The sequence below is a fragment of the Acomys minous genome (genome assembly GCF_964271855.1).
Source record: "Acomys minous genome assembly, chromosome: 1".
In the NCBI taxonomy this organism is placed as follows: Eukaryota; Metazoa; Chordata; class Mammalia; order Rodentia; family Muridae; genus Acomys; species Acomys minous.
Window position 1 is genome coordinate 30,220,790 of NC_140483.1, and position 27,770 is coordinate 30,248,559.

The 27,770-nt window shown below is 44.0% G+C and overlaps 1 protein-coding gene across 5 annotated transcripts in view; it reads left to right on the plus strand.

Annotated features, from left to right (window-relative positions):
- The first annotated feature begins 6,768 nt into the window (after positions 1-6,768).
- FMO1 (flavin containing dimethylaniline monoxygenase 1) overlaps positions 6,769-27,770 on the plus strand; it is a 31,398-nt gene continuing 10,396 nt past the window's right edge. Inside the window, exons 1-4 of one of the 5 annotated variants that reach the window (XM_084788924.1) lie at positions 6,769-6,945; positions 13,155-13,292; positions 25,315-25,503; positions 26,214-26,382. In XM_084788924.1, the coding sequence (XP_084645050.1) occupies positions 13,161-13,292; positions 25,315-25,503; positions 26,214-26,382 (490 nt within the window). In that variant the 5' untranslated portion in view covers positions 6,769-6,945; positions 13,155-13,160. The other 4 variants (XM_084788925.1, XM_084788923.1, XM_084788926.1 and 1 more) reach the window with 4 other exon arrangements.

Genomic DNA, 27,770 nt, shown 5'->3' on the forward strand with positions numbered 1-27,770 from the left:
AAACCTGATGACCTGAGTCCAGTTCACAGGAGGAGAGAACCAATTCTTGCAGTTTGCCTTCTGACCTCTGCATGGGTGCTCATACCTATGCCCACACACAACAAATAAATAAAATACAGTATAAATAAATAAAAGCATAATTCTTTTCAATAAGCCAGGTATGGTGGTGGACACCTTTAATCCCAGCATTTGGGAGGCAGACGGAGGTGGATCTCTGAGTTCGAAGTGAGCCTGCTCTACAGAGTGAGTTCCAGGACAGCCAAGGCTACACAGAGAAACCCTGTCTCGGGGGAAAAAAAACTTTTCAAATCATTATGTTAAGTTACGAAGCTTGAATAACAAAGGTCAGCAAACTACTTTATGGGGACCAAAACCTCAGTTTTATCCATTCAGGTTGCTGGTTTCATGAGAACACAAGCACACCTACTCTTTTATTGCCCATGCTTCTGTGCTCCAGGGCAGAGTGGAGTATTTGCAACAGGAGTGGGTGTGTGGGCCACAAAGCCTAAGATCTCAGTGTCTGACCCTTTGCAGAAAGCATGCCAACACCGCTTTACATCTGCCAGGCAGCACGCTAATGGCTTCACGTTCCATCATTGCCCACCGAAGCAGCTTAGCCTGTCATTCACACCGCTTCTACAGAGAAAAAGATGGAGAGTACCCAGGAGACCGGTGCTAAACCAGTGGGGAGGACTGGTTCTACTAACACAAAGCTGTTATTAAATTAACAGCATTGATATTTTTACAAATCTCTTAAATTTTTCCAAATCTTCTGATAATTGTTTTTGAATCCAAATGCCTCTGAGAAGTCACTCAGTTTCCCTTTGCTTCTGTGTGCCTTGAGTGTGAAACGATCTCAGACCAACTTTCTAAAGTTTTGTCCATAGGCCACGTGCTTCAGAGAACTTCACAGTTCTTACAGCGTTTGGAACATAAACAACAGCCTGCTCAGTTGGGACCTCTGCTGTTTCAAAAGCTGTGCACATTAAACTTAGAAACGTGTTTGGAAAGAAAGAGCACAGACACTTGTGCAAGTGTGTGTGTGTGTGTGTGAGAGAGAGAGAGAGAGAGAGAGAGAGACAGACAGACAGACAGACAGACAGACAGACAGACAGACAGACAGACAGACACAGAGACAGACAGAGATAGAGAGACAGAACAGACAGAGAGGGAGGGAGGGAGGGAGAGAGGGAGGGAGGGAGGGAGGGAGGGAGGGAGGGAGGGGAAGAGAAGGGAGAGGAGACTGAGGCGAGGGGAGGTGGGGAGGGAGGGGAAAGAATTATTTTTTAGGGATTAGTCCTTGGCCTGGCCTCTCCTCCTCTTTGGTGCGTCCTCTGCAATCTGCTCTGTCCCCTCTTCTGAATAAAATGTGAGCTGGTTCCCACTCTCCTCAGAATCCCCCCCATGAGGATTCTCCCTCCTAATCTTTCATTTAACCGTCCTCTGCATGAGAGCTCCTTGGTTTCCTATATAAAAACCAGATGTGTCCCAGTTGTTCTGTACAGAAAAGCAAAGATCTTGTGAAGGTGAACTGCCCAAGCTGTGACATATGAAAGAATTCCAAACAACCATTCCAGAACATGAAGGCTTTGAAAGCTTAGCCCAGAGGAAGAGTCGCCTTTGAAGCCAGTCTTCCACCCTGGAAGCCACTCCTGACCTGCGACAGCTTTGGCCTACTTCCAGAAGGTGCAATGTGCTGACGCCAAACAAACCTCCCTTGTCCATCCTGCCCTACGACCTAGGAACAGATCAAAGCAGCTAGCGCAAGGCCTCTAAGGATTAGGCTCTACTTGATCCAGGGCAGATGCCAAAGGGAGATGAGACATGCAAAGTTTTACTAAGGAAGATATATGTGTAGGCGAATTAGAAGAGAGCCTGGGAACACTGCAAAAGCCATCGGCCCTCAGTGCAAGCCCAGGCAGGCCTCCGTGAAGGAGAGAGAAGGAAGAAAGATCAGGTGTAAACAGCACCGGCAGCTGTTCAGCGGAAAGAAGAGGCCTCGGAGCCACGGAGCTGTCAGACTGAGGCAAAGGATCCCGTATTTATGCCCTCCGAATCCAAACAAACCATCATAAGGACTGACTGCTCTACTGTGTGGGTGACAAGTGCACTTCCAAAGCTTATCACATATGACTGTACTTAGACACTTAACTAGAAGCACTACACATCCTAGGTCAGGATTCTACTCACAGTGAACGAGTTTTGTTGCTAAACAGCTCTGTAGTTTGAGCAGTAGAAGGCATAAGATTGTATAAAGGCATCAGTCTCTTGATGCTGAGCGATTTCAAGTTCCATCAAGCTTCGTGACCTGCGTAAAATACTCAGAGCCAATGTATATCATAAACAATACAATTTTACTAATATTTGGTTATAGCAGCCTGTCTTATGACTTCCATCAAAATAAAGCATTTCACCTACATCATGTGGCCTGTAAACGGGCTCTTTGGCTTTCACATCCAGGACCACCTGCTCTCACACCTTCATTATGTGAAGGCACACAGGATAAGAAAGCCATTATATCTTTGTATTTAACTGCCTAAAGTTTTTTTTAATGACATATCATGTCAATCAGCATATTCCATCTCTGTGCATCAAACATGGAAATGATTCTCACAGCATCATGACGTGCAGGTTGTCAGAGAGAATTTTTAAATGCTTATGTCTGACACCGTAGAATAAACCTGGGTTAATGTACATAGCAATAACTATTACAGTATATAAATAAGAATGGGACCTGCATTTTATAAGAGATAGCATCCCAAGTGCTAAAGGAAATAAAAGTAAGACGTGGAGAAACCTACGTCTGGGCAGATTTGGGTGAAAAGAGAAAATGTTCAAGGTATTTTTAAAGACGAAAAGAATAGAAATAAGGGAGAAATTAAGGTGGTAGGATGGCAAAATGCTGTGCAGGGGTCAGTGACACCTCACCTTTGACCTTTTAAGTATTCAGTAAAATGACTAATGTAAGTAGTTAACGAAAGTGGAATTTTAGAAACCCAGAGACGCTGAGCTCAAAGCACAGGCTGCTATGGGGCAGACAGCAGCAGCAGAGTCAGAGATCTGTGAAATGCTGTTAGTAAGAACCTCACAGAGCAGTAAAGAGAGATCATGGGGACAGTGTCAAGCCAGGCACATGTGTCCAGGGACAGGAGTATACCACCTGCTCTGCAGTTATGCATATTTTTAATGCATTCTCTTGTTGTCTGAACTTAGAAAGGTTTCTCTCATACAAAGAGCAGCTTTGACTCCTAACCTCTTCATAACATCATAGAGAAGCCTACACAAACCTCACAGGCAAGAGCAACTCATTCATTCATTGAACACTACTGATACACAATACTACTGTGTATCAGGCACTGGCCTGTACCTGGGGATGCCAAAGTGAACAAGAAAAAAATCAAGTGTCAACTTTTTAAATTTAGCAAGTTATAAGGCAAGCACATCAACACTGAGCTATATTGCTAGCCTTCTTTTTACTTAAAAAAAAGTGTATGAAGAGATGGCTCAGCCTCTAAGAAGACGCACTTCTCTGTCAGAAGATCTGAGTTCAAATGCCGGAACTCAGAACACTGGGCAGCTCACAAATGCCTTTAACTCCAGCTTTTTGGGACACAGTGCCCTCATCTGGCTTCTGGCTTCCATTCACACATGCTCATACATGCACACACACACACGTGCACACACACACACATACACACACATATATACACACATACACATATATGCACACTCATGCATGCACATGCACACACACATACATGCATACACATACACACACATATACACACATGTACATACACGTATACTCATACATGCACACACATATACACAGACACATACATGCACACACATATACACAGACACATACATGCACACACAAACACACACACATGCACGCACCACAAATTACAAATGATAATAACCTAGAGAAGCCTGGTGACTCAGTGGGTCCCCCTCCTTGCTGCATGTGCTGAGTGAGGTTGTTCTTAACAACTAAACAATTCCAACTGAGCACAGACTCCTCAGGAAGGCACAGCATAGAACACTGCATGGTGTGAGTTTTCTAGGTCACAACTGGATTCTCTCCTAGAAAATTTTCATCAGGCCCTATAGACTTCTAAAGAAATCCCTTTTTGAAAGGTGGTTGTTATCTGTGCTGGTCCTCACAGACTAAAGGTGTGCATCACCTGCTCACCAGTTCTGGCAGAGACACACAGAAGAGCCTTGGGGCTGCCGCTTCATCTCTGTTCAGTGCCTTTGCTCTGGAGACATATTCTCACAGATAAAAAGAATAGCCTCAGACGTGTGAGCGCTTGGAGAATTGGCTCCTGCTGAAAGTGCTTGCTTTCTTAATAAAACACAGCCCCCCCCCCCATAAAAGGACTTTGTGCGGAGAGGTTAAGGAATAGGGAGCTGCTATAATTTAATGGGGTTTTTTTGGGGGGGTTGTTTTGTTTTGTTTTTTGCATGGCACAAAAAGGAAAGGGGTATTCTGCTCTAATTTATAATTACAGCTAAAACTAATCCTATGAAGTTTTTCAGCCTAAAATTCTATGGCTTTAAGGATGCATCAAAGTGGGAGAAGAAAAGGCGATTTAACACAATGGCGCTGGAGAAATGGCTCAGCAGTTAAAGCAAGCACTGCTCTTGCAGTAGGCCTGAGCCAGTTCCCAGCACTCACGTAGGCTAACTGGCAACCACCTGCAACTCCAGCTCCAGGGCATTGGGTGCCCTCTCCTAGACCCTGCAGACACCTGGACTCACATGTGCACATACCCACACACTAATTAAAACAAAACTATCATTTTTTAAGTGGCGATGGTTTTGAGATATAACAAAGGATCCAGTCAACAACCTTCTAGTTCTTTGATTAGTGGTGGCTGAGTTCAACATGTTGCTCATCAGATCTCAATACTTGGAAATATAAGTCTTTTTTGTAGATATTAGGGGGTCTTATGGTGATGCCTCAGCATTTCTTAGTCACTCGGGTTTCCAAGACAGAAGAACGTCCTTGAAACTTCATGGTTACCATGGTAAAGACAGAGAGCTTGTTATGTCAATGTAGTGCTGGCCCAGGAAGGACATATGTTACTTACTTTGGCTTGCAGTTAATTTGAGTAGACTAGCCATGTTTCCAACCAGGCCCTCGGGAGCCACACAGTTCAAGCCCATACTGTTTCCTAATGAGAATTATTGGCTTCAATCTGGCTTCTAAGGGTCCAGATCCCCTTGAATAACGGGATAGAGAACTTTCTTCATCTTGTATCCTTAACTATAGGTGGTTAACACCATGCCCCGAAAGCAGCCAAAGTGGAAACCACAAGCAAAGGCCAGATGGCTCAATCATTCATATTAATACACGACTTTGGCCATTTGTGGAAATGACAGTTTAATAAAATGATAGTGTTTATGCTCAGCCAGCAGCCTAATGCCCCTACATACAGTGTGTCTTCACCAGGGCCTACACACTCCGTTAGTGGTCTCCATGAACACATCGAGATAATTCGTTTGAGTACTAAACTTTAGCATGATAACACAGTCCTAACTTTCAAGATTCGTCTGGCTTAAGGCCACGTGGTTTTAGATTTATTTTTTTTTTAAACAGACACTTGACCTGACAGTAGTCTTGAAGGCTTATTTTCTGGTAAAACTTTAAGTTTGAAATCAGTCAATTGCTATCATCTTCAGAGCTGCAGGAGGGTAACTGAACAACTGACACTTAGCAATGCTGTCTCTCCTTGCCAAGTACTTAATGAGTCATGAAGGTCAGAGCTGAGCCCAACAAATGAGCAGAATATTCGGCAATGTACAGTGTCTTCCAGAAATGAGGTTAGAGACTATGCTGGCATAGTTAAGAAAAGATGTGACCTGCCAAGAGCCTTTCATGGCCTCAGTCTACCAGTGTCTCTTAGGTTTTTCTCTGAATATTAGGATTTACTTCAATATGGGGTACCAATCATCAGTGATTATGTGGGTAATGTACAACCCCATCCAAACCATCACACATGGGAGTTTTCTATGCATGTCACCCTCTCATATAGATTACCTCATCTAGTTCCACAATAACTATTTGAAGCAGGCATTAGATTACCTACTTTAAATTGAGGACGCTGGAGGTGAGAAAAATCACACCATTTTTTCCCCAAGATTATTTTGACAACAGAATTGGTGAACATGTTTGAAGCCAGGACTCACAACTTCAAAGGCCATGTTCTTCGCACACATCTGTCGTGTGTTTCCCGAGCACCTGGACAATCATCTACACTTAAAAGAGCTTTAAAAAAAATTGTGCTTAATAATGTGAGTGGTGTATGTTTTTAGATATAGTAATTTTCTCTAAATGAGAAATGGACCAAAAGTCTTTAAAATGCAGTTTTGACATGGCACCTCTTAATTTCGTCCTGAGCCCTTGGAAGAGTGAAATGAAAGATGTCATTTTAAGTACCCAACTTAACGTTACAGTTTGCAAACAGAAGGGTCAGTTTTAAGTACATATCACCAGGCAGTCTTTCTCTCAGCATGCCACTGTTGCAATTAATCAATTTAAAATACAAACAACAGCTAACCTTGGGTTCCAGGGTTTTTTTTTTTTTCATAATGTTTCTTATCTCTTAGACCAGGCTCATCCTGTGTGCAGGGAACTCCCAAACACTGGCTCACAGAGACTATTTGATTTTTGCTAGCTCTGGAATCCTAATTGTGTTAGGGCCATTGGAATGAGCGATTACAGCTACTTAATGATTAAGATCTCTGATTCCTCTGGATGAGGAAGGTGGAACTGAGGTTTTCCTGTTTTGTTATTGTACATCGGAGAAGACTCGTCTCAGCGGAACCCAGTTCCCTCCGCCAGTGACGCTGGGGGAACTGTGCAACAATCTCTTGCTCTAAAGTGAGGAATAGAGCTTGAGTCCTTGTCACAAGAACATAAAGCTTCTGTGTTCACTGGTAAGTCCTCTGCTGGATGAGTGAATAAATGTTTCCCTCTGAAGCCTCTAGCATGGTGCAAGTTAGTGATATGAAAGGTTTACCTGCCAAGCATTGGGACGCTGCATAAACTGAGACAAAAATCAAGTCGTTCTGGAAGTTGGGCTAACTTAGGTTTGTATGTTATCAACTTTCTGTTGCTGTGTTTCCTGCTCTTTTCTGTGCATAGGATTAGGTTTTCTTGACTTTTCTACTACCGCTAGAGCTTTTCTGCTAATCATGAATCCACAAGCATTAATACCAAGGGTTTGAGGGTCACTTCTACACATCCAGTTTAATTCCACACATTTCATTGGTAGGAGAACCATCTCAGTGTCTCAGTGCATGGTTGTTGCCTGGAGTCTCTGCTCTCTTAGGGAACTTGCTATATAGCCTTATAAGAGGCAGAGTTTGTGCTGTGTGGTGGCTGGGTTAGAGTCAAGCTTGAGGAAGTGAGCGGCCACCGTGAAGAGATTTATAAATCCCAGAGTGTACTCTTGTTTTAACCCAAGTCTCAGCAGCTTCTGTTCTGGGTTAAGGGGCTAAGGGTGCCTTCACCCACCCCTAATTATCCATCTGAGTCTACTACAGTTGCTGACACTTGAAGTGACACAACCCATTTAGGGATGTGCTCTTATTGGACTGTCTGAGCTATTTGCACACTCTAAAGAAGAGTGTATGGGTGTCTGCCTTCATGGATAAAGATGACTTCCTAGTAAATACATGCATGAGCCATGCTGATTAACTGATCCAGTGCTGGATCGGTTACAGGATAATTTCCTAGTTACCTAAATGGATAAGGTCTCCAAGTCAATTTGAAACATACATCAAAGGTAAGATTTTGCCTGAAAGTTCCCAGACCTCCTAGGTTTAAGGTAGGATTCACATGTCAGCAATTCCTTCACAGTACCCGCAGGCCAAAGTTCCTCTTATTAAGTAGTCAAGCCTAAACAACTCAGTGCTCATGTTCTAACAGTTGTAGCTGGTTGTACAAATAATAAAGGTATTGGGAGACAATGTCATTTTTATTTCACTCTTAATCACACTCCGTAATGGATTTATGGGGCAGCTGAACACTGTGTAAATTCTCGAGTCTTAGAATCAGCTAAGACATGGCCTCCTCGTTTATTGTTCTGCCTCAGTTTCCCCACCTTTTATCATAGGAGCTGTTGGACACTTGTTTTGCAAAACTGCATGAGGTGTTGTTGAATGGAGCATAGCCCTGTCTCCTGTTAAAACTGTGTGACATGCCCAGCATGTCAGCCCTCTAGAGGTTGATTTGGGAGTTTGCCAGAAGCTTGAGGCCAGCTTGGCTTGCAGGGTGAGTCCAGACCAGTCTGAGCTGTAGTCTGAGACCCTGTCTCAAATATATATATATGAAAATAGAGAAACACTCACACCTGATATATTGTAAGCTAAGGTCTAACACACTGGCCATCACTGAACTCTCCGGACACCCTAACATAATGCAAGGCCCCTTGTGGGAGTGAGACCTCCACACCCACATATTATCTCAATAATGAAGGGGCACATTCAATCTGACCTCTTTTAATTAATTATTTGTGTTTTCCTTCCTTGATGTAGAGGACACAGTACAAAATCCGTAGGAAAACACGGTCGTTTATGACCTCGCTGTTAAACATTAGCAGCTTTTGTGCAAACAGCAGTGATTTCCCAACTCATTTGGAAATCTGGTGTGGTTTAACTGTTTTGTTATTTTCATTAAATTCTGATTCCCTCAGCAACACCAGCCTTAGCAAGTTCACTATGGTTTCTTAATTTGTGTGACTTGTTTCTTCCATTTTCAGCTAACCTTGACAAAGCTTTCCTCATGACAATAGCTATAATGCTTCTTTTGAAACTTCCAACTGATAATTGGTCAGATTATTGAATAGCCTAACGAGTAATAATACTTTAAATGCATCTTTGCATCAAGATGTAAAATAACACCCCAATAATTAGTGACATTAGTGAGCTATTTCCATTTATTAAAAAAAAAAGCCTTACTGTGTTCCTAGTCACCCCACCAGTACTGGAATTGCAGGCATATGGCAACATGCAGGTTTGACACCAGTTACTCTCTCTCAGAGCCTGGCACACCTCTAATGATGCTTATACATTGACAAGTGACTCATGCAGTACCTGAGAACAGGTATACCTCTAGCTTCAAATTAGAGAAGAGGAAATGGAGACACAGAAATATTGAACTATCCAGAAATATTAAATTATCCAGCACTGAAATTCAAGCCCAGGTCTCTAACTTGCAACCCCCTAAATACCAAATCAGTGCCCCCCCAAGGAGATGTGCTTGCTTGGAGGCAGCTGAGTGAGTCTGGTTCATGCTGGGTTATAGTGGCAGACTGGGGGAGGGAGAGATTCCACGTACTGCATAATTGATTAAGGGTGCTTCTGAGGCGTCAATCTCTGACTCAGGCTATTAACCTACAATATGTATTTGCTCTGTTAATTTTTTTTAATTGAAAAGCATGCAGGATGATGGATTCATTCATTCTACCCAACAAGAAATCAACCCATTGCCAAATATTTATTCAACAACTATTATAGCACTAGCATCATGCTAGGAACTCACACACACACACACACACACACACACACACACACACACACACACACCAAAGAAAATACCCTACTTTGGGGGAAGCATGACCTTGTGTAGAAAGAGGACCCACACATGTGATCAGCTTAATCAATAATGAACCGTAGTGTGTTCTGGCGCATGCTTGCTGTAGTTTCCCGCAGAACAAAGAGAGAGCTGATCTCACAATGAAGTCAAGGCACCACATATGCCTGCCTCGTGGGAACATTGCCATCTCTGAGCTGCTCCCAGACTCTGGAGCCCATCGTCTCCCCACCGCTGACTGCTGAAGACTTAGTCACCCCTCAAAACATAAAGCAGCTGCTGCTGCCCTCTGTCACTTTCCTGACACCCCCAAAAGGCAGCATTAACATTTCTTCTTTCCAGCTCTTACTACAATTTAAAGATGAGACATCTCAGGGCTTTACAAAACATTGAAACCCCTGCTTTTCAAAATTGGCTTGGGCTGGAGAGATGGCTCAGAGGTTAAGAGCATTGACTGCTGCTCTTCCAGAGGTCCTGAGTTCAATTCCTTGCAACCACATGATGACTCACAACCACCTATAATGTGATCTTCTGGCCTGCACACGTATATGCAGGCAGAACACTGTATACATAATAATAAAATTCTTCAAAAAAAACAAACAAACAAAAAAACAAAAACAAAGTTGGCTTTCCCACCAAACTGATAGCTGCTCTGTGCAACGCTTCAATAAAAACCTGAAATGTGAGTGTTGCCAACATAGAAGCCACTCGCTGGGGGTTTGATGACTGAATTAATCAAAGGTTCTCCAGGATCTATGTCCAGGATCCTTGAGGGCATCTGATTCCACTCCCTACATGAACTGCTCATCTCCTACTTAGACTGTCTCCAAAGCTTCCCCATCTACACTCTGCTCAGGTAAAGCTGATTCCAGAGCTTGCAGTATTGGTTTATATTTCTTTATATTAAATGTTTATATTAAACGAGTTACCTTTTCAGTTGTACCACTGGTGGTGAATTCTAATTCTAACCCCCTCCCTGTGTGGGGGAAGGGAAAATGCTTACATTATTGTATCAAACCCTCAGTTAAGAGGCCCTGCGCATGCGCTCTTTTGCAAAGTGAACCTCGGACAGTTTTAGCCCTCATCCAAAGACTCCACTAAGCTCACAGCAGAGCCAGGCCCTGACCCCTTCCCTCTGCCTCTACTAACAATACAGTAGATATGTTCTCATTTCCTTCCCTGAGCAAGCCTGTGGCTGAAGCGACAGTAGTCTAGGCAAGGAAACAGACCAGCTGGTCTCTGCTGTGTTGATGCACGCACGCTCTTCTCTGGGTGCTGAGGAAGGGCCCTGCTAACCAGCCTTGTCTCAGGCAGCCGCACTCCCATTGCTGAGCTCTTCTCCAATTTCGATGAAGCCACAGAGGAACCAGCTACCACACCCCCCACTCCCCCCACCACCCACCCACCCCCCGTTCTTATCCTAGTCGCAGAAAATGCTCCTCACCCTTCCAGAGGGGGAAAAAAAGTGGCCTGCACTGCTTCCAGCTGCCCCGCTCACACTCTTTCTAGAGCCAGCATACTTCTGCACATGCCTGTCAATGCAATTCCCTCTTTTTCCCCTACTCCTTGTTTTTTCAGAAAAGTAGTTACTCTGCATGGAATGACCATTAAATAAACGTTATACCCTGTGTCATAATGAGGAAACAGGAGCCCAAATGAGATGATCAGTTTTCCCATGCCACTAAGCTGATTCCTAATAGAACAGGGACCCAAAACAGATGCCCCTTGACCCAGCACCTAAGTTCCAGTGTGCGCTCGCTCTCTCTCTCTCTCTCTCTCTCTCTCTCTCTCTCTCTCTCTCTCTCTCTCTCTCTCTCTCATGTAAGTTTGTTGTTCTATAGCATCCATTGTGGTATAACGTTTGCCTCTGCAGGAAGGAATCTTCTAGACTTCTGTGGAAATACAGACACCTGAAAAGGGGGACTTTTGATTCAAGAGAAAATTCTGTATCCATTACACCACATCCTCAGGGCTTCCCGAGAAGGAACACACAGCAGGAAGTGCTGTAAAAAAAAAATGGACTGAGCCTCCTCCAAGGCTGAACTGTTTCACTTGGGTTTCCAGTCTTACAAATACAAGCAATACGTCCCCAACTCTGTGAACAGTTCGTGTGGGAAACAAGAAATAGAAAACATTGGGGGAAACTGACTTTATCGCTGGGGACATGCTTGTGCTTGGGGGGGTAGGCTGTGGTGACTCGTTTGATACAGGGCATGTCTAGGATGCACGAAGCCCCGGACCATAAAAAACAGGGTGGCAAGGCGCATGCCTGCAATCCCAGCACTCAGGAGGTGAAGGCAGGAGGATGAGAAGTTCAGGTCACCCTCGGCTACCTAATGAGTTTGAGACCCTGTCTCAATCAATCAATCAATCAGTCAGTCACATCTTGAAGAGATAAAACTACATTGGAAACACACTAGGAGGCAACATCTAATATTTAACTTAGCGTCTGCTGAATGTTAATGCTCTTGATCAGAAATTCAGAGAAATTATAGAAAAGAAGAAACCAGCTTGGAATTAATGTACATTATTGAGCATTTACTATGCACCAGGACCTATTCTCAGACAATTGACATGTGTTAACTTATTTGATCCTCAGAAAACACTGCAAAGAAGATACCAGATTTTCTCCATTTACACCATGCCCAGAGGAACTAACTGATTCAGATGACACAGTTTTAGTTGCCAGTGTTGGTCACTTCCCCAATGTGCTGTGTTGCCTCACAGCGTTCTTACAACTCCATGCTATTAACACGTGGCCAGAACACCCTCAAATCTATACAGTGCTGACTGTGCCGTGTGCTTCACTGAGGTGAATCGTTCTAAAGGGGGTGGGACATCTTTCCCCGTCTGCCCTTCCACTCCAAATCCTCCCTGGCAGCCACCTCCTCTCTCCCATTGGTGGCTAGCAGTGAATTATATTCCAGCAGCACTGTTGTGGCCTTGGAAGCATGCCAGGACAGAGCCAGAAGGCAGTGCTGTGGCACCTGTGGTGGTCACAAGTGTCTTGGCTCCTAGTCCGAAGCCCACCCTACCAGCTGCTCTACAGTGTTCTGTGATGTCCAAAACCAATCCGATTGTCCTTGGTATGATTTTAAAAAAGAGAGAGAGAGAGAGTGTGTGTGTGTGTGTGTTTTCCAAGGCCACCCTCTCCTGTGTGCTGCCCCAGCCTGCTCTGGGGTTGGAGCCGGGAGGATGGAGGCAAGCCAGTTCTGAATGCAAGACTCTGTCCACCAAAGGGTCTGGTTTCAGCCACTCAGCCAGAAGCTACAATTGCATTAAAGACCACAAGTAAGTGAACTGAGCTCCAAGCTCCGGTCAAGGGGTGGGGACATAACTTAAGGGTTAACCCCGTGACCTGTGTACATTTTCTCACTCACATTCACACACCACAGTCTACAGAGGGCTCAAACCGAGAAAATCTCTTAATCTTCCCAATTCTTTTCCTGGTTTGTTGAGTAGCCAAGGCTTGGGTGGGGCTTTTGTGAATTTAAAAAAAGAAAAAAGAAAAAAGAAAAAAACCTCTCTCTCCTTCATTTTCTCTCCACAGAGGAACATGGTGAAGCGAGTAGCAATTGTGGGAGCTGGGGTCAGTGGCCTGGCCTCCATCAAGTGCTGCCTGGAGGAAGGACTGGAGCCCGTCTGCTTCGAGCGGAGCAGTGACCTGGGGGGACTCTGGAGATTCACCGTAAGTAGGGGAGTCACGTGCTTTTATCTGTCTATGGGAAAACGGGTTGAAAAGACTGGCAATGTCTTCCGAGGGATCCTGGATTTGTGAAAAGTAAAAAGAGAGACTCCAGAGGGAGGTGCCAACAGCCTTATAACCGTCTATGGGGAGGAGGAAGAAATGTCCCAGAGCAGCCCACAAAGTGGAGAAGTAAAAAGCAATGCTCAGGTCTGTCCGCTGAAGCCCCGGGCAGGTATGCAGGACCCGGAGCGGGTACTCACAAAACCGTGCTGCCTCGAGTCACATAATTCCTTGGCCCCGCTTCAGCTGTGACACAGCGGCACAGGCTTCGGTGAAGCGGGAGTTTCATAACCCAAGACCCTGCTGCCTGGCCAAAGGTCGTCCACACCACGAACAAGCAGTAGACAGTATGCGTCTGTGCAAAAGAGACGCAAGCTTCCAGAATCTCGGTAGGGTGATGGTACGAACCAGTTAAAAGGTCTGGAAAGCCCACCCTTGCCTGGCCTGGAGCCCTGATGGAGATCACATCAGCCAGATCAAACCAGAGCCAAAACAGAGAGTGTGTGGTGCTTTTTTCTTTTTTCTTTTCTTTTTTTTTTTGGGGGGGGGGGTATTGGGCTCCAGCATTCAGATGGAAAAGAGGGTTTTTTTGTTTTTTGTTTTTTATTAGTTCTCCATAGCTTCAAGGCCGAAACAGTTCTCACGAACTTTAGGCAAGCTGTCAGGAGCTGGGGAAAGGAGCAAGTGTCAGATAGCCTGGCCTCGGAGCTCCCAGGAAACATTCCCCACTCTAGAAGCCCAGAACTTGGAACTGGAGTAAAGTAATTCTTTTCTAAACCAGGGAGCAAACCTTTACAGAAGCCAGTGTTGCCTGTTTATGCAGAATTCTCCAGGGTGGGTGGGCAGGCCTGGCTCACATAAAAACCGGTATTTTAACATGTGCCTGGCTACCACACATGATCTTCGATGTCTAGAAGTTTTCCAAGGGGGTCTGATAAAGAAGCACTCCCATTCTCCTGTTTCAAACTGCGTATGTTCTGACAGGGCGGCAGAACCCTCCCATGTGCTAAAACCCCTCTTCCACATTCATTGCAGGCATTACTAATCAAACAGCTGACCTTTCTGTAATGGCCCTCGGAATGACAGATGAGTACATCTGATCAGTAAACTTTGAGAACTGGGTTGAAAAACAAAAGGAAGGAAGGAAGGAAAAAGAAAGAAAGAAAGAAAGAAAGAAAGAAAGAAAGAAAGAAAAACTTTTATTAAATTCAGAGTTATTTGGCTAAGGTAAATTTCAGTCAAGATGAAGAAAGAGTCCAAAGATCAAAAGCTGCCCTTTGCCTCGTGAGACACTAGACAAAGCGGCTCACCGAGGTTGCAGGCATGTAACTATTAACCCTAAAATGCATTTACCTAAGAATCAAGAGAAGTCAGTCGCAAGCCAGTCGTGCCCAGCTGATGTGAGCAGACCAAACATCTACTCAAAGAACTCTGTAGGGGACACAAAAATGAGAAGGGTTTCCCCTGCTTTGGAGGACTGTTGGCAGAAGAAAAAAGGCTAATGCAATGGTCTTGCAAGTCACAGCCAGTGCTGTCAGTGTAGAAATGAGGGCAGGATTGTAGATAGACGCTGCTAGAAAACCAAAAAGGCTGTGTAGAATGGACAGCCCACTGTGGGTGCTGGAAAAGTCCAACAAACAGAAAAGATCATGCTCAGAAGATTAAAATGTTATTAATTGGTGTGTGGTGTACATGTAAGAGAGATCACAGAAGGGAAACAAGCAGATGACTGCTGAGATACTTTAATAGCAATGCAGAAGAGAAGAACTTAGAAAAATTTTTTGTTACTGCTGCTATAGCAGCTTCTGCTGCATGTCAGGAAGGTCCAAAGATGACTGCGGCTGAAAACCGAAAGTCCCAAGAAGTAACGGAATATGCAAGTCCAAACTGAGATAGCATCCTTACAGAAACCGAAGGGAGTGGAACTGTAGGCACAGGAAAGGGGGATAGTCCTGGGAAGACCAAGAGGTAAAGTGTACTCTTCCCCAAAGGCTGGAGGAAAGGGCGCAGGAGACAGCACACCAGAGACAGCACACAGGAAAGGGCATAGGAGAGGCACACTGGAGACAGCACACAGGAGGGGACATAGGAGAGGGCACACCAGAGACAGCACACAGGAGGGGGCATAGGAGAGGGCACACCAGAGACAGCACACAGGAGGGGGCATAGGAGAGGGCACACCAAAGATAGCACACAGGAGAGGGAGAACACAGGAGAGGGAACACACAGGAGAGAGCACACAGGAGAGGGAGCACAGAAAAAGGAACACACAGGAAAGAGCACACAGGAGAGGGAGCACAGATGGCCAAACAGAAGCAGAGAGGCAAGATGAAAGAGTACCCACTCGTACCAGAGGCCTCAGTTCTTAGTGGAAAATATGGCAGCTTTGTAGGGTGAAGAGGGCATGAGGACGGTAAAGGAAACTAGAGAATTAGAGCATGTAGACTGTCATTTTAAAAGAGAATTATATGAGAGAGGGCTGGAAGAAAGCTCGGTGGGTAAAGTGCTCGCTGCACAACTATGAAAGCCTGAGTTTAGATTGAAGCACTCATGGAGAGATTTGGGTGTGGTGGCTCAAGCCTGTGCTCCCAATGCTGGGAGCAGAAACATGAGGATCCTGGTTACTTCCTGGCCAGCCTAGCTGATCAGTGAGCTCTATGTTCAGTAAGATACCCTGTTTCCAGAACATAAGGAGAAAAGTGATAAAGACATCATACATCAAGCTATGCCCTCCACAGGTCACACACACACACACACACACACACACACACACACACACACACACACACACTCACTCACTCACTCACACACAAACACACATACATACATGCATGCATATATACATGAGAAATTCCATGGTGGGCAGTGGGAATAAAGAGTAACTAACAGGATTATCTAGCAGCTGCCAAGTTAAAATGGCACCTAGATACCAAGACATTTTATCTCTGTTATTTCATTTATAAAAAGAAACCAAAATTTGGGGGAAAATGGATGAATGCTGAATTTCCAAGGGTTGGGATTAGGGAGCTCTTCCCCCATCGTCATCTACCAGCTCTCTGTGTATACAGCAGTCAAGAGGCACCTCCGCAATACCTTGAAAGTCTCTCAACTAGGCACCCTGGAAGGTGTCTTCCAGCTCCAACGTGCTAGGAGCCTCCTGACATATTCATTCCCCGTCCTTCCCTAACGCACACACCACCAGCAGCAGCATCAACAGCAAAGATTAGCTCAAAAATATCCTGGAATCCAAAGTAGGTAAGGTGCCCCCATTCAAAGCCGAAGAATGAAGACAGCTTCCGTTTCCAAAGAGAAAGGGGGTACAGATATTACAGAGGTTATGAATGATTTCATTTAGTCTTCCTTGCTACCTCAGCAGGCATAGGTTACTGTGGGAAAGGAAGGACAAAGAAAGCCAGCACGTTGGTAAAAGGCTACCTCTGATTGGCCTCCACTCTAGTAGACAGAGACACCTTTGTCACAGTGAGCCTTCTCAGCCCACTGGGAGGAAGGAAGGGCTCACAACAGAAGCACTGTTGGTTGATGGTCTCAGTTATAAACTAATAGTTATGAGTCAGGGTTGGAACTCGGTTGCTAGATGACGGAATGCATAGAGCCTGGGTTTGAGCGCCAGAAACCAGCACAGCAGTGAACTCCTGAGATCTCAGGAAGTTCAAGGCTATCCTCAGCTTCATAGTGAGTAGGAAGCCAGTCTGGGCTACTTGTGACTCTGTCTCCAAAAACAATAACGTATTGTTATATTGTCAATAACAATATTGTTGAAGGGCAAGAATTTGAGGGCTTTTGACTGTAGGATGGGAACTTGGGAAGAAGTCTTTAAGTAAAACCACACCATTTCTAGAAGGGGCTAGCAATACCGGCTCACACACATCCTGCTTCCTCCATCAACACGCTATGACAGATTTCAGGGCTTAGCACTATTCAAAGGATTATAACCTTCTGTAGGTATATCAAGATCTTCACAAACATCCTTTCAGTCTATAGATAGCCTACTGTGCATTTCCCCGCTATTTTTACTTTTCAGTAAGTGGGAAATTGGAGTGTAAAACTTGATCTCTCCTGTGAATCATTGAGTAATTATTCTTCAGCTGTCCCTTCCTTAGACTTGGCTAACTTGATTCCTAAAACCTTTAAAAAAATTTTTTAATGTATTAGTGTGTGTGTGTGTGTGTGTGTGAGTGTGTGTAACATGTGAGCACATGCATACCACAGCACATGTGTGCAGGTCAGAGCATACCTCTGTGGAGTCAGTTACCTCCTTCCACCATTACGTGGGCTCCAGGGATCAGACTCAAGTCGCCACTGCCACTAGTCTTCTTAAAACTTCAGTCGTCTTGGCGGGTTTCGTTCTATTCTCATAAGATTTATAGAACTTCTTATCCATATTGGAGTACACTAGACAGACCTCCCCCCTCACCCAGCTTATATCCTTGACTACAACAGATTTCCAAAAAAAGGTGTCTCTAGCTCTCCTCTAAACACTCACTGCTTTAAGTATTTTATGCAATATGCTTTGCTCGTATTCACCCTTCTCCTCCATCACCTTCCTGATCTACTCCCCCATCTTCTCTCTCTCTCTCTCTCTCTCTCTCTCTCTCTCTCTCTCTCTCTCTCTCTCTCTCTCAACAATCAAGTCCAACTCTTGAATATGTGGCCATCTACTGGAGTGTGGTTAATCTACCAGAGGCTGGACCTTGAAAGAAAACTGTCTCTCCCTCTCCCGGTAGCTCCTCTCCTGGGGATTGGATGTCATGCTCACCTCCCCTCTCCATGCTGGGACTTCTCTGCCTTGAGCTTGTACATATTGAGCTTTGCACATATTGTCACAACACCTGTAAGTTCGTAAATGTAACCACCTTTTTGTGTCCTGAAAACACTACCTCTGGCTTTTACAATATTTCCACCCTTTTTCCACAATGATCCCTGGGTACTCAGAGTGGAGGTGTGACGTAGCTGCACCACTGAGCGGTAAGCATTTTTCAGTCTCTAGGATCAAGTCTTGGCCAGGTATGAGTTTTATCTCCTGGGGTGGCTCTTAAACACAATCAGAAAGTGGTTGTTTATGGCCACAATGTTTGTTCCACTATTGCACCATGGGCCTGTTTTGCTAATCCAGTCACAGTAGCTCCCATTGCTTCATAGTTGGGTAAGACTGATGATTACTTTTCTCCTCCAGTAGCATGCATAGTACCTTCTAGCACTGTGAAAGCTAGCCGGTAGGGATGAAGAATCTAGATCAATACCAGTTTGATTTTTCCATGTTCTGTGACTCAGGTATGTGGTGTTTTCAGAAAGATGGTTTTATGGTCAATTTCTGGAGGGGAACCCATTGTCCTGGCAATGGAAGTACTGTAATGTTTGTGGATCTGTCTGTCCACAATGGGAAAAAAAAAAACCTTCAAAAGTAATGATCCACTTCTGGCACTGGGCTTTTTATTTGTAAGCCTGTGGTTTCTAGAAGGGGCCTTGTCCCCTCATTATAGGGTAACTCTTTTTATATGTCTGTATGTACATATTTTAGGAAGCTTTTACAGTAGTGGGTTTATATATGGTGGTTTTGAAAGGTCTTTTAAGCTATCCGTCCCTCCCTGTATTTCCACCTCTACACATTCACCACCCTAGTTTAACTCATCCATTGTTCTCCTTTAGCCCTTCGTACCACTGCATTGTATTCTCTCTCTCTCTCTCTCTCTCTCTCTCTCTCTCTCTCTCTCTCTCTCTCTCTCTCTCTCTTCTCTCTCTCTCTCTCTCTCTCTCTCTCTCTCTCTCTCTCTCTCTCTCTCTCTCTGCCCTCCCCTCCCCCTCAGACCATACCACCATGGTCCCTTACTAATTTGTTGGCCTTTCTGGGTATTCCCAAATGAAATACGTTTATTTGAAAATTAAAGGCCAACATCTAAAACTGAGAGAAAAAAATGTGACATCTATCTTTCTGAGCCTGGCTTACCTCAGAATAAGTGCTTCCATCTCCGTCGACTTACCTGTGAATGCCATAATTTTGTTTTAGAACTGAATTCCTTTATGTAATGTATCACATTTTCATTTTTGCATTCATCAGTTTATCAACACCTAATCCATTTCCACTTCATGGCTATTGTGACTAGGGCATCAGTGGGCATCGATGCTGAAATCCTTTAGTTATACGCCCTGGAGTGGTACAGCTAGATAATGTGGTGAATCTATTCTAGCTTTTTAAGGAACCTCTACACTGATTTTCATAGTTTCTGCATGAGTTTGCATTGCCATCAACAATCAGTAAGTGTTTCTCTTTTCCCCATATACATGCCTGCCTTTTTTTTCCCATTAGTTTTATTTTGGGGAGGAGGGCGTTCAAGTCATAATCCCTCTGTGTAGCCTTGGCTGTCTGTCCTGGACTCCCTCTGTAGACCCAGCTGGCCTCAAACTCAAGAGATCCACCAGACTCTGCCCCCTGGCCCCCATTGAGTGCTGGGATTAAAGGCATGTGCCACCAACCTTAGCCATTTTGAATGAAGTAAGATGAAATCTCAAAGTTGTATTAGTTTCCCTTTTCCCTGATGCCCAAGAATGGTGACCATTTTAAAAAGAATGTTTATCAGATATTTGTATTTTCCCCTTTTGTAAAGTCCCTATTTAGTTCCATGACTTTTTTTTTCTTCTTCACTGTATTTTTGTTATTTGAAACAATTTGTAGATTTAAATATATTTTGGTCATATTCTTCTCCTCTCCCAAGTCTTTCCAGATCCTATCCCTGCTTGCTACCCACCCAACTTTAAGTTGTTTCTCAAAATGAGATGGAAAAGACTTTTGACCCACAGCAGTTCTGTTGCCAGCAGCTCTCCCACAGAGTCTCCTGATGTCACAGCTAGAAGTTAACTTTAACAAGGAGCTCAGCAGAGCCATTCCAGGCCCCTTGCTGCTACCATTTTCACTTATGGGGGGGATGCACACCACTGCTCCTCCATACAGAGAGGGAAACTGAGACTGAGAGAAGAAAGTTCCAAAGGTGTGAACCTAGGTAGTTTGCCCCTGTACTGCGAAGGCATGCCATGCACTTCTAGGCTGTTTCACAGTTCAAGGCAAACCCTCAGCTGAGTATGGTCCCACTGAGCTACAAAACCAGAGGACCAGAAACCCTAAACCCGCCCAGTCATTCCCTTATCTTGTCTTTCTCCAAAGCTCCTCTCTCTCCCCTTAATCCCTTTCATTCTTCTTTTATTACTATTATTCATGAGGACTAAATGAACCCATCAATTCTCCGCAGACATACACTCCCATAGTGAGTGCCAGAGCAGCTAGCAGAGGCATGCAGGGGTTGTAGATGCCTCTGGGGGTGGGGACTGACTGGAGACAGGGCCAAAGGGTCTTGGAATAGCTGAGGTAAATTCTGGAATGGTCCAAAACCCACAAATAACATTAAGAGGTAACAATGACGCCCTGATGTTTATGCAAAGGAAGTAATGTGTAGGAGGAAAGAGAGAAGGGAGCAGAGGTCACCTTGGATTCTACCCTCAGGGCTGCGCTTTCTCTCTAAGGCTAACATCTGTGATACATTATTTCACAACAGGCTCCAATGTTTCCTGGAAACCTCTCTTTCTGCCTTTACAAGCATTTTCAAAGTTTTGCAAAATAGAGGGCTTCTCCAGCCCACCCTTCTGGTTTTGTTTGTTTGTTGACTTACAGTAAGAGTTCATGAAATACAGCATAGCTTGGCTCATTTAGTTCCAGTGGGTCCTCATTACATGCTGATGTGTAAACACGCCATTATGATGCTATAACACTGGGGACTATTTTTATAAAAATCCTCACAAAGTCTCTCTCCGTCCGTAAAGACTGAATTTTTATTCTCTCTCCCTCTCTCTCCCTTTCTCTCTCTGTCTCTGTCTCTCTCTGTCTCTCTCTCTATCTCTCTCTGTCTCTCATTTGTGTGTGTGTGTGTATGTATGTGTGTGATTTATCTTTACTGAAAATTGTCTACATTAGCAAGCAATAATGTAGTTCTGAAGTTCAAGAGAAACATGAGAGACTCTGGGCCCTACATAAGTTGATGCCCCAATGTTTCCTTCGTTTTCTGCTGACAGCGCAGCTTCCTCTCTGGGCAGGCTGCTCTCACTCATCAGGACGTCAGCTCTTCTATAGCCACTGTTCTTATTCCTGTAGCTCAGAGGGAAGCTCATTACTGTTTGGAGTAAATCAGACCAGCTCTATATTTAGTGCCCATGATCACTTTCAGCAGCAAGGATCTTCCTAAACACACAAGCATAACGTGAATACAGACTATTTCTCAGTGTTGCTAACTAGCACTCTAAGCAGAGAAGCAAAGGTCACAACGTATGTTAACCAAAATGGAAGAGTGTAAAGCCTGACCGGTTCAAAGTATTCTGTTTAAAAACTGCTATCCAAAGTGAAGCAAATAATGTTGTTATATTTTCTAAATGTAATTACACCCTTCTCCCCTTCTTGCTTCTCCACCCTCCTAAGTTCCCCCTCATTCCCTCTCAAATTTGTATCCTTTTTATTATTGTTACATATATAATATAAATATGTAAGTATATAAACACAACCCTTTGAGTCCATTTAGTGTGGCTAGCCATTTTGTATCATCCCTGGGAGAAACTAGCTCTCCCTCTCTCAGCAGTCAACAGTTGCCTGTAGTTCTTTGTCTGGGGTGAGACGCCCTGAGATTTCTCCCTACTGCATCTACAAATGTTGTTTTTATTGTCTCAGTTGAGGGGATGAGATGAGAGCCATTCCCAAGCCTTTTCAGCTCTTTCTGAGCTCTCTCTGGCTGGCTCAACTCAGCTGTTCTGGCCCAAACTCCTCTCCAAGCTGACTGATTCAAACTGGCTTCTCTTGGCTTCTGACTGAATTGCTCTGCCTGGCCTCAAACTACCTCTGGCAGTATGTTTTAATCTTCTAGTTCCTTCTCCTTCTTTCCATTCTCTGGCTCATTCTGTCTTCACCTATGTCTAGCTTGTTCCCTCTGCAATTTGTCTCTGTCAAACTGTCCCAGCAAAAAACTCTTGGTTAAAAACAAAAGCAAAAATCCTCTGTAAAAATTCCTCTCTCTCTCCCTGCACAGCTCTTTTTCTTTTTCTTTCATTTATGTATGATTTTTAATTAACTGATTAATCTATTTTTAATTACATTTATTTTATTACATATGTATAAAACAAACTACATACATCAGGGAGAAGCATGTGGCAATCATGAGTTCTATAAATGTTACATTCATAGTGGTTTGGCTATTTGTATTTGTCCAGCTTGAAGTAAAGGTCTTTCCTGTCTTGTTGGGTCTAAATTTCAGAATGAAATTCAATATCTATCCTATCTCAATTCCAATAACTTAATTTCTTTATCTTGATCTAAAAAGATCTTATCTCCTAACCAACTAAACTTTATTGTAATACTATACTATCTGGCCTTCAATGCCCCTCAGAGACTTGAGAAGGAATAAAATCTTAATTTACTTTACATCCCAATGGCATCGAAGCTTACCTTTTTATATATAAGAATAATATAATGATAATGATAGATACAAGGTTCCAGATATTATGTTATATGATATTTATTAAATGAGCATGGGGGAGAAGGAAAGAGGGGAGGGATACCCCAGAGACAGACAGAGACAGGAGTAAGTAGAGAGAGAGTAGAGAGATAGAGGAAAGGGGGGTAGAGAGAGAGGGGGGAATAGAAAGGGTAGAGAAGGAGTAGAGAGAGGGAGTAAGAGAGAGATCTTGTGGAGGGTCTGTTCTTTTATATGGGCCTGGACAGGGCCACACCCCCATGGCAAGTTAGCAGTGACATCATAGGTAGGTGGACTGAAGCAGAGTCCTAACATTCCTACCTTTTCTTATAATTAAAAATGAAGAACATTGGACTGGTTTATATTAGGTAAGTTAAAGTATATAAATGTAGGTAAGGGGAAGAAAGAGATAGAAAAAAAGCAATAGCAACAAATGTCCAAATTATATGGTGAAGAGGAAGGAAAAGTTCTGCCCTGAAAGTTCAAGATAGAGGGCAGACTACATCAGCCATGTCCTGCAGCAGATAGGGACCGAGGAGTGCTGGGGGGACCTGGAGCTGTTTGTCCCGGGACTGAAGCACACCATTTTAGCCTTTTGTAAATGATTAAAGGGAAAAGTAATAGTCTTAATAGTATTAACTACTTCCTGCTGACAGTAGGGTGGCAATAGGGGATTTTAAAGGCTGAAATGTTGGCTAGGTTCCAGAAGAACAGGCTGTTGTATTTGCTGTCCAGGGTCTGCGAACATCTGCAGCTGGGAAGGGCAATGCAGGGCCAGCTGGCACTTCTGGGTAGCTGCTTTGACCATGTCCCAGACGTAGGAAGTCTGGCAGGACACTGGAATATATATGTGGGCAGAAGACAAAGTTAGTGGGTTATGGAGAAAATTCCCTTTAGGTGTGCATTTGAAACTCTTGGGAGAGCAAAGAGAAAAGGCTTGAGACAATGTTGACAATGGTGTGAAAATTTTGGGAGAGCAAAGAAAAGGTCTGAATATGGGGAGCTTCCTTCCATTTTTTACCCAGTTGCTGACAATAATTAAAAGGCTTTAGTTTGGGGTCTGTCCAAGTTTGATTAGTGAGGTATGTAAGCTTAGAAGCCCTGAATGTGGGCATAGGTATTTGAAATTCTCAGAAGGCATCCCAGAGGAGCCTGGAGACATGGCAAACAGACTGTTTTTCATGGGCAGCAGCGGTGGCGGCCGCAGCGGTGGCGGCGGCAGCAGCAGAAGCAGAAGCAGCAGTAGCAGAAACAGCGATTTCACCCAGTGAAAAAAAGTCCTAGTTGTAGGTTAATGAGAAGAAAGAGCCAGTCATGCAGACTGGGGTTGTCAGCTGGTGTTGGGTGCAGAAAGGTGGCAATTGGGTAGTTAAGGAGGAGAGGGGATGGAGAGAGAGAGAGAGAGAGAGAGAGAGAGAGAGAGAGAGAGAGAGAGAGAGAGAGAGAGAGAGAATAGAAAGGGTAGAGAAGGAGTGGGGGGATAAGAGAGAGACCTCGTGGAAGGTCCATTCTTTTACATAGCCCTGGGCCACACTGCTGTGGCAGGTAAGCAGTGACATCACAGGTAGGCAGACTGAAGCAGAGTCCTAACATCCCTTCCCTCCTCTCCTCCCAGTCCCTTCCTCTCATTTCCTCTAGCCCCCTCATCCTCCAATCTTCCCTTTCTCCTCAAAAAAGGGGGCCTCCCATGGATATCAACCCACCTTGGCATAGCAAGTTGCAGTAAGACTAGGGGCATGGCATCTTCCCCTATTCTGGCTGGACAAGGCAACCCAGTTGGGGGGGGGGGCAGGGGAAGGATCCAAAGTCCCTCAGCAGCTCTTAAGTAGTTTCTCTTTCCTGTCCAGTTTTCATGAGAGTTGAGCATATCTCTGACTCATTGTGTCAAGTCTTTCTCTGATTCATCACTTTGTCTGCCCTCAATTCAATGTCACGTTCAAACATGGCTTTTTCCTTCTATAAACTAAAGATGCATACTAAGGGCATCTCTGTAGTCCAGCCAGATCACATGGACCCAGAGCTGCCATGTTGCTAGAGTAAAATTCCTCTACATGCACTAGTAGGTCTGTTGATATTATCATTCAGGTCTTGTTTTAGGTGGCCAAAGTACCTAGCAACTCTTCCTTATCCAAGCTTGTGTCCAGGATTTTGCCCAATGTTTCTATACTTTGCTATGATACTGCATGAATATCAGTTCATCCCAGATTTATTTGGCACCATGAGATGACTGAAATAGTGATTTGGGTCAAGCTGTTAACACTCTAGGGTCCAATGTTCATCATTTCCCAAATGCAAATTCTGTTTTGAAAGTGGTGGATAAAAGCATATATTATCTTGATTACCTTAAGCTCAACAAATGTTTGACATTTCAAAAACGTTAACATTCCTTGTGCATATGGACATGCATGTATGCTCATGAGTGCGCACTGTCTTTACAGGAACATGTTGAAGAAGGAAGAGCCAGTCTTTACAAGTCTGTGGTTTCTAACAGCAGCAAGGAGATGTCTTGTTACTCAGATTTTCCTTTTCCAGAAGATTACCCAAACTTTGTGCCAAATTCTCTATTCCTGGAATATCTCAAACTGTATGCAAACAAGTTCAACCTTCTACGGTGCATTTGTTTCAATGTAAGATCTGAACATCAATTAGCAGTCAGGAAGCTTCCTTTTATTTCTCTCCTATTACATCTCTCTAGCATAGCCCTGAGCTCTGGAGATAAACTACTGAACTGGTAAGAATAACGAGGCCTTTGAACAAACGGAATTGCTAATACAAATGTAGATGCTCGAGAACTATTTTGTACATTATAAACCAAATAGTAAGGACAATGGGAAGGACTTAAGAAATCCAACTTCTCTGAAAGACAGCAGTGCCTCTTAGTTAGTGAGCAATTTTTGTTTTTAAGTTTTGACTCGTATTATTTTTCTTTACCAACATTTGGGGGTTAGAGGGAGAGTGCTCATCCAGCATGCCACACATGAAGATCTAGGTATGCTCCTCAGCACACAACCAAAGAATCAAAACTTCACGCTCACTTGCATATGTGTGTTTAATAAAAACAAGACATAGATTATGTGGACCCTGGACTATTCCCAAGGTTCTATCGTTTCCAGGGAGAATTCGAGTAAATCACTTACAGTCTTTGGTTTTTACTTTTACAAACTCAAAAGCCTTCTAGCCAATATATCACATTTGATTTGGTAGCCTGCTCAGGAGTCTAGGGCTCTGTTCATTAAGTTTGCTTAGTCTCTCTGCTGTAGACCTTTCTGAGTATATCAGGCAGCAAGCCCTTAAGGTAAATCTGATGGCCGATAATCATGTCTGTGATTCTTTTCAGACCACAGTGTGCAGTATAACAAAACGCCCGGATTTTGATGTCTCTGGGCAGTGGGAAGTGGTCACTATGCAAGGACAAGACAAGATGCAAAGCTCAGCCATCTTTGATGCTGTCATGGTCTGCACTGGCTTTCTAACTAACCCTCACTTGCCCCTGGATTCCTTTCCAGGTACAGAATTTTCTATGAATTACCTTGAATTGTCTCAAAGGACCCATCCTTGGTACCTGGTTGGTCCCAAGATGAATTCTTGTGGATGATCCATTAAGTAGTTAAAATCGTGATATAACAATTGTTTCCAAGCAGAACTTTTCCTAGCCTGGCAGGATTTGGGGCTTTCAAACAAATTACAAATGCAGATGAGAATAATGGATAAGCAGGTTTATGCTTCATTGAGGTTCACTGCTCCTCCTTAAGTGACAGGCAGTATTTAGTCTAGTGAAATGTGGGGCGCTTACACAAGTTGCTTACCTCAGCAGGTGCTGCTCATTGCCAAGTTTGTGTTTAAAAGGCATAAAAGCAGTGTTGGGATAATGGAATGAGAAATTTTACTTGTGCCTGCTTGCTTGCTTGCTTGTCTGCCTGCCTGCTTGCCTGCCTGCTTGCTTGCTTGCTTTCTTGCATGCATGTTCGTCTCCCTCAGGGTAGGCAAACGAGAGCTTCCTGGCACTGGAGCAACAGTAGAAAGGAAAATGAGCCCCAGGGTACAAGTTAAGACATCATGAGGTCTCAGTTTGCTTACCTGGCTTTTGCCACCATAATTCCTGTTTCTCTGTGCCAAATTTCATGGAAATCAAAAATTTGATGACTTGAACATTTATTTCACCTACAGTAAGCTTTCAAAAGCCAAGACAAGGAACTTTTTCTCTAGATCATTGAGACTTGACCTAAAGTGACCCCAAAACTCATCTTATACTAAACTCATCCACTCTCACTGGACCAGGATTTACCCCAGAGCTCACTCAACTCAGGTCAGACTAGGATAAGTATAACACAGAAACTGCCCTACAACAGAATCACTACATTGAAAAGAACCAAAGTAGACCTCTTCCCAATGCAGGAAGCTTTACTAAGCAAACCAAGCCTAGGCCAGCAAGATGGCTCAGCAGGAAGCCGTGCTTTCTGCAGAGCCTGATGATCTGAGTTCAATTCCCAGGTCCCAGATAGAGGAAACCAACACACAGATCTGTCCTCTGACCTCTACACACATGTGATGTCACCCAGGTGTACACACACACACACACACACACACACACACACACACACACACACTAAAACAAGTAAAAATCTCCAAGCTTCTACTTGAACACTTCAGTAATGGACTCTCATCAGCCCTCTAGGAGATATAACACCGAGTTCTTGCCTACAGATCTAAGCCTTGAAAAGCCAGCCAGCCACTCAAATCTCTCTAAAGGAACTCCTGGTGTAGAATTACCCCTGAGACCCCAGAAGGCTCCATAGCATAGGGGAAAAAAAACTCCATGTACTCAGTACACAATCTATTACACTAAGTGCTGAGAGCACAGAAGTGAATACTACATGTAATTCACATTAAAGGC